The sequence below is a fragment of the Homarus americanus genome, unplaced genomic scaffold, assembly GCF_018991925.1.
Source record: "Homarus americanus isolate GMGI-L3 unplaced genomic scaffold, GMGI_Hamer_2.0 scaffold47579, whole genome shotgun sequence".
NCBI classification, from domain to species: domain Eukaryota; kingdom Metazoa; phylum Arthropoda; class Malacostraca; order Decapoda; family Nephropidae; genus Homarus; species Homarus americanus.
In genome coordinates this window covers 2,000-9,839 of record NW_024731273.1, presented here as the reverse complement: position 1 = coordinate 9,839, position 7,840 = coordinate 2,000, and the positions used below count along the sequence as shown (strand labels likewise).

Sequence of the window (7,840 nt, the reverse complement as noted above, 5' to 3'; positions counted from 1 at the left end):
ACCTCGAAGACTTTCCTAAAAAACGTTAGCAGATTTGTTAGACAAGATTTTCCCTTTGTAAACCCATGTTGAGAGTCGTAGATTAATTTGCTTTTCTCTAGATGCGATCGGATGCTATCTGCTATAATTGATTCAAGAAATTTCCCCACTACTGACGTCAAACTGATCGGTCGGTAATTTGACGCTGATGCTCTGTCTCCCTTTTTAAATATGGGTACTACATTCGCCTGTTTCCACAACTCTGGCACAACTCCAGTGTCTAATGATTTTGTAAATAAATTTACGAGGGGTCCGCTAATCTGTTTCCTACACTCTTTTAAGACTCGAGGAAAAATTTCATCCGGCCCTGGGGATTTTGTGTTCTTTAGTTTATTTATCTTCTTAAGAACATCCTCTTTTCTGATTGTGATATTCTTTAATTTCTCTTCTTCCTTTCCCTTAAATATCAGTTCCACCTCCGGAATTTCATCGCAAATTTCTTCTGTGAAAACTGATAAGAAGTAGCTGTTCAATGCTTTGGTCATGTCTTCACTGCCATTTATCAATTCTCCCCTCCCTGACTTTAAAGGCCCAACTTTGTCCTTGACCTTTGTCCTATATACCTGGAAAAATCCCTTGGGATTCGCCTTGGATTCTCTTGCTATTTTGATTTCATAGTCTCTCTTTGCTTTCCTTACATTTTTCTTAACATTCCTAGATAGTTCATTATACCTGTTTCTGAGCTGCTCCTCCCCTCCCTTTAATTTCTTATATATTCCTTTCTTTATTCCTATGTCATGTTTAAGTTTTCTGGTCATCCACCTTGGCTCATTCTTCCACCTTGGCTCATTCTAAGGTTCAAAAGTAATGTTCCCAAATGATGATGTAAAATACTAATATTAATATTAAATATTTTTCAGATTACGACAAAGCCTTACTCCAGGAGGTATACCCATCCCACTACCCAATGTGTATGACATGACGGGGCTGCAGCCAGACGGCAACAACACTTCTGGGGGTGGAATTGAGCCTTACTACTCCATACATTCTCGTCGTAGCACTCGCAGTAAATATGCTTAAGAAAAAACGATAATGCACATGAACATACAAAGGGATTATATAAAAGTTTCATAAATCTAAGAGTGTAATCATGACACATAAATAAGGGTGAAATACTGTATAAGACTCCATGAACATAGTTTCAGAGTTATAGCACAATAGATAAGGGGATAAAGCAGCTTGATGTGGGGAGCGATACTCGAGGCGCACTCAGCGAGACACCACTAAGTATAGGAAGACTTGCAAGTGAAATGAGCCAGTACCAACCACCCCATTAAAACGTGCTTGATTTTTAAATAAAATGCACCAACAACATTGGATATTTCATTTTCCCTCCGTAAATTTCCTCACTTTTCAACCTTGTCATTCACGTTGTAACTCTGAAATTATATTATAATTAAAACCTTTGTATATGTATGTATTATACCCATTACTTGTCCAGACAATAAAAGAAAACATTTGTGGTGATAAATTGGCAACTTTCCCTTAATCATTACAGAAATTGTTCCTTGTGGCAGTGACAACACTCTCGTCTCTGGTGAAGAGCTCATCTTCCAGTCTGAGAACTACCCAGATAATTATCCCAATAGCCATACGTGTAGCTGGAGTTTTACGGTGTGTCTTATATTTTTTCTAATGTTGCGCTCTAAATGATATGAGTGAGACTAAACTCACTTGAAGGTTACAGTCCTATATTTATTCTGGGTAATTGTTGGGATTTACCATAAAATGCCTTAAGATTGATCAAGAAAAATATCGTGACCTTGTTTTGCCATAAAGCTTACTGTATTTGCTCAAGTCATCTACTGTATTTGCTCAATTCATCTACTGTATTTGCTCAATTCATCTACCTCGCTTCTCAGGCTTGACATCATCATAGGGCCCTAAACCCCATTCTCAACTGATATCCATATTAATTAAATTAACTTATAAAGTTGCCTTAGTTCAGTTACAGGACAAATGTTTGTTTAAACAACTTTACATGACGTAAATTTACAGGTGTATTACAAATTGAAGGTAATAACTCCGTGACGACTGACCTCGATGTTCGTCATCTTCATCTTCGTCGTCAAACCTTTACTGCCATTTCGCGAGCTTTCGTGGGTTAGCCGTACGGTTACCTGATGGCTGCTCTCTATGTACCACGGCACCTTGCAGTTTCTCTTTTCAGGTTTTAATCCCAAATGTAATTTCTTGCAATTCTCACTATGGCTCGCCCCTGGCTATCCCCCACCCCCTTCCACATTTGGACTCATGCGTCTCATGACCCATTCGGTCTTATCTATTCTGTCCACATGCCCAAACTATCTCAGCCTGCCTTCTATGCAAAACTTTGCCAGTACGCCCAATACCCAGCCACCCTCTTGGTCCTGAACAGAACCTCCAGTCCTTCAGTGTCACATAATACATCCACTCATATCAGTTTGATCAAGCCTGCTGATGTCATGTACTTTAACTGCCCATATTTCACTGCTATACAACATCCCATTTTCACATCCTGCTTTTCATGCTGTAAGTGGGTCTTCGGAGATGTTTACATTCCTTTACATATGTATGAGTATGTCAGCATACATGTATACATTGCTCTCCATATACGTATATGTACGTCGATCAAAAAATTATGTGTACCTAGGAGTCGATGAATATCAGAATGAGCACTGCGATTCCTGTTGTCTAACACAATTTTGTGAGGATAGGTGTACGTACAGTACAATACATGTATCAGCATACATTAGATTCTGCGCTGTGACATCTTTGACTTGGTAAATATCCAAGAGGTGAGATTTACCTTGAACTTTAATCTTTATGTCATACTTTATTGAATCCTTTACAAGTACTGTATGATTGTCCAACAGAATGCCGATCAAAATGCAAAGCTTATTGTGGTTTGCGATCCGTTCTCTACCCAAAAGAACAAGGATAACTTGATGTTCGAAGAATCTGGCGGACCAAGTAATGTGGCAGAGCTCCCAAAGTAAGTATCGCAAAATTTCTAGATGATGAAATTTAAAAGATTAAATTATAGCTGTTTCTAAAAATAAAAACAATAAAATATTTGCCCACACAAAAAAATAAAAATAAATAAATAAATAGATAAATAAATAAATAAGTAAATAAAATAAATTACATTTTAACATAACAGTTAATAATTTTCCTGACAGAGTAAGTGGAGGGTACGACAGTTTTACGGTCAAGACTACCACGAACAGCTTGACTGTCACTTTTACGACAAGTAGGAAAGATGCCTTTACGGGCTTCAGCTGCACCGTTGCGAGTACAGGTGAGTGTATATTGTCTTCAGTGTGACTATTACCATGGGTGTATATCGTCTCCAGTGTGACTATTACCATGGGTGTATATCGTCTCCAGTGTTGACTACTACCATGGGTGTATATCGTCTCCAGTGTCGACTACCACCATGGGTGTATATCGTCTCCAGTGTTGACTACCACCATGGGTGTATATCGTCTCCAGTGTGACTACTACCATGGGTGTACTGTATATCGTCTCCAGTGTTGACTACTAGCATGGGTGTATATCGTTTCCAGTGTTGACTACTACCATGGGTGTATATCGTCTCCAGTGTCGACTACCACCATGGGTGTATATCGTCTCCAGTGTTGACTACCACCATGGGTGTATATCGTCTCCAGTGTGACTACTACCATGGGTGTACTGTATATCGTCTCCAGTGTTGACTACTAGCATGGGTGTATATCGTTTCCAGTGTTGACTAATACCATGGGTGTATGTCGTCTCCAGTATTGACTACTATCATGGGTGTATATCGTCTCCAGTGTTGACTACAGTAATACCATGGGTGTATATCGTCTCCAGTGTTTACTACTACCATAATTATTAATATTCTAGGATCTTATAAAACTGAATAATGGATATACTCATTGTTGTGGATCTATCTCGTAAAATCAGCATTAGAGGATACAGATTCCCCAAGAGCTATTGTGATTGACAAGAGAATGGTTGGAGCTATGGGTGAGTGGTAGTGAATTTGTTCTTTAACCTCAGGACATCTGTACTAACGGCAACTATAGTTTTCTTTTCGCTACTTCATATCCAATATGAAAGCTGAAATTTCTCCACAATTTCAATGGTCGAGTGAATTGAAATAAGAATATGCAAACTATTTCCAGTGATAAACACTTTAATGTAAATAATTTATAACTTAATTGGAAAATTTATTTATTAGCGATTATAAAAATGTAAACAGTTTAATCTTCAATATTTTGTAAGATTTTACTTCATTTACTCATATTATGAGAGCACCTTTTAATTCTCTGGTGATTATTTAGCATTACTGCCACCCTCATCAGCTAGTCAATCTATGACACAGTTAATCCAAAATTATCATATACTGTAGTGTCCAGCTACACTATTGTATGAAGTTCTGTATTTTCCTGGTCATTTTGATTTTTTAGTTTTGGGTAAGATAGTCTCCCCACAGGCGGAACAGGGGCAATTTCCTTCACTTCCATTTGTTCGAGTTTCGTCCGTGTAAACATCCAAAGATACACTTATAAGCACTGTTTCTGAATCACATCTGAGTTTTTCAGAATTTCATTGTTAGCAGAAGTATACACCTGTAAACAAATTATTACTTTGAAAATAAATTCACGCTTTTGTTGTAGAGAACCAAGATTCCACCTCCAGCCAGCCCAGCTCAACCACGATGCCCAGCTCGACCACGAAACCCAGCTGTGGTAAGTTCCTTAAAACACTAACCTTAGATCTGTCAGACCCGATGCTTCTCGACGTTCATTTGTTCTATGGGGTTTCCATATGGGATAATGGGTTCCTCTATCAGTTCCTGTTTAGGCATCACCGAGGGCAGGTACGTCACTCTGTGCTCCTATTTTTGTGTAAGTTTTTATGGAGTTTATGTTCGATAGACCCAAGTAGAGTCATAGTGTGGGGGCGGGGGATAAATAACCTTCATGTGCTACGACTGAATGGTAGCTCTCTCTGCTTGTTAACAGGAAGCCAATGGTCTGGAGATAATCTAATATTAAGTCTTCTTAGTGAATATATTTGTGTTATGTTGATCAGAGTAATAACTCATTCATATTTTTTCTGCTCTTGTACAGTAACTACTTCCATTTATATTTCCCTTATTTTTTTTCTTAATAGGGTAAAGTAAAGCTTAAAGTATTGACTTTCTTTTTTATAAATTAATTGCATTTTGAATTATTATTTTTTAAAAGTTTCCCTCCCGGGTCAGTTGAACCAGAGGATAGTGAAATCGTTCTGAAAACATGCAGATAGTGTTCTAGAGTTAAAAAACATGAAGGCATACCGATTGGCATATACATAGAGAAGTGGAGGAGTGGTGGAATGTCTAGTACAAACAAAGGATTTCCAAGGATTCTACTTCTTTGACGATATTATCCAAGTACGAAGTGCTGCTAAACACTTTGGCAATAAATATGACAGGGACAGAGTATGAAGCAGCAAGAAGTGAAAACACGGATACAATGGAGGAGATTGTAGAGGTCACCTGTATTATGTCACCAAACAGAAACAATAATGATGCAGACAAGAAAGTTCAGAACAAATCAGGGAAACATTAATGAGAAATAAACGACTGTTATGATTTAAAATCAGGTAAAAGTGCAAAAAGATGGAGCGACTGATGGCAACATTTCAAAAAAATTGGAAAAAAAGGATCGTACATAGCAAAATAAAAAACAATGAAAACCAAAGTTCTATAAGTGGTCAAGTGAATACTCAGATAGATAATGAATTAGAAATTGGGAAAGGAAAAAAAGAAGATGGGAAGAAATGAAACGGTTGAACATATACAGAGCTGCAGCATACGAGCAATTAGCTGTAGTAAGGTGATGTTGAGTAAGAGGGATGGAAAAGAACAAGCCAAAAAAGAGGTGAATAAAGGAAATAATAGAACAGTTGGAGAGAAAAGAGAAGTCATGAAGATAAAATAAAGAAACGATTTTTTTAGTCTTTATTATGACAATAATTAACATGATTATTATGAGTGCTACACTAAATGTGAATGGTCTAAATATAGTTTAAGTAGGCAAGTGCAACTATTATCTATTGCTGGTTATTATAATATTGACATCCTTATAATACAGGAACATAATGTTGAGGATTATATTGCCTAAATGATTACTTCCAGATTATTTTGAACAATACACATTTGTTAAAAGAAGAACTGCATTTTTAGTAAGGAAAAATTTCACTTTCAAAATACTAAACTATGAGATGGATGAGAATGGCCAAATTTTATGTGTCAGAGTTTACGTGTTAGACCATATAATTCTCATTATTAATATTTTTGCCCCATCAGGGGATACAAGGAAAAGGGAGAGAGAAAAATAATTTTCTGGTGATTCAATATATCAGGAGTGATATTAAAACTATAATAATTGGAGGGGATTTTAACTGTGTTACCAGCATAAGAGATTATAGCAATCAAGAATACAAATGTATGGTGTCCAAAGCTTTAACTTAGGATATTGCCATGATACATAATTATCAACCTGAGTTTACATGGGCTTTACTTTAAGGGGCTTGAGAACAAAAGAGTAAAGTGTATTACTGTTCCAGTCAGTTTTTCTGACCATTCAATGGTTCTGTCAAAAGTAAACATTCGCAAAAAAGTAAAAGTAGGTTAAGTTATCTGGAAACTGATTTGTAGTAATTTTAAGCTCTGATAAGTGCAGGTAAATTTAAGAGTGTTTTGGATAAATGTTAAGGAGAAAATAAGCAGTTACCAGAATATTTTACAGTGGTGGGAGCAAAACGCTAAATTAGAATGCAAGAACCTTTTTTTAAATATGTAAAAGAATGTCTCAATAAAAATATCGGTTAATTAATTTATTTCAACGTAGGTTAAGAGAGCTTAATGAAAAAGCTAAATACTATGATGTGAATTATGAAGAAATAAAGTATGGAAAGAGTTGAAACTAAAGATGAATATTGTGAAAATTTTATAGAGAAATCCAAACCAAAACTCAGGGAATCGGAAAATGAAACTTTAATAACACCAGTAAATTACTAGGAAATATGGGATGTAATTAATTATCCGATAATTCTCAACCTTAATAGTTCCCGAGGTGGAAATTTATAGGGGTAGAGATCATTGAGATTATTCAGTTTATCTTTCACGATAAGGTATTAAGTTTGTCACAAAATACAGGAATAGTAAAGCTAGACCCGGCTCCCACATGAGGGTCGACTCACAGAACGAGGGTCTGGCTATACCTTCTTCTGGAAGTGTATGCCTGCTGTGGAGAGGAACCGCATTTATAGACTTGGCTTTGCCATCCACCAATGCATCCTACACAGGCTAACTAAATGCCTGTTGGGATCAACGAGCACTTCATGATGCTCAGAGTCCAACTGAATGACTCACGTCATGCCTTTTTCATTAGTGCATAAGCCCCAACACTGGATACAGAGGATGACATCATTGGGGCCTTTTACGCGGACCTTGACGGAGTACCAACCTCTATCCCAGGAGAAGATAAGGTTGTGATCCTTGGTGACTTCAATGCCAGAGTTGGCAGAGATGCTGATATTTGGCAGGGAACCAAAGGGAGGAATGGTCTAGGCAAGTGTAATTCCAAGTACCTACTCCTCCTCAGCAAGTGTGCTGCACATAAGCTCACTATCACCAATACCTTGCTTAGGCAGGCCGACAGTTTCAAGGGTTCGTGGCAAAACCCACAATAGAAACACTAGCATCTCATTAACTACAACACTGTCAGAGAAAGAAATCGCCGAGATCTCCTCATCACCTGAGCAATGCGTGACTCAGACC

General features: G+C 37.3%; 1 protein-coding gene across 1 annotated transcript; it reads left to right on the top strand.

Moving 5' to 3' along the window:
* Positions 1-876: 876 nt before the first annotated feature.
* LOC121867579 lies at positions 877-5,185 on the top strand (the record flags this gene model as incomplete). The annotated part of the gene is made up of 5 exons (XM_042367589.1): positions 877-1,045; positions 1,538-1,653; positions 2,895-3,013; positions 3,201-3,319; positions 4,686-5,185. Coding segments are annotated over exons 1-5 (942 nt in total), but the record flags the coding sequence as incomplete, so codon positions are not given.
* Positions 5,186-7,840: the final 2,655 nt, after the last annotated feature.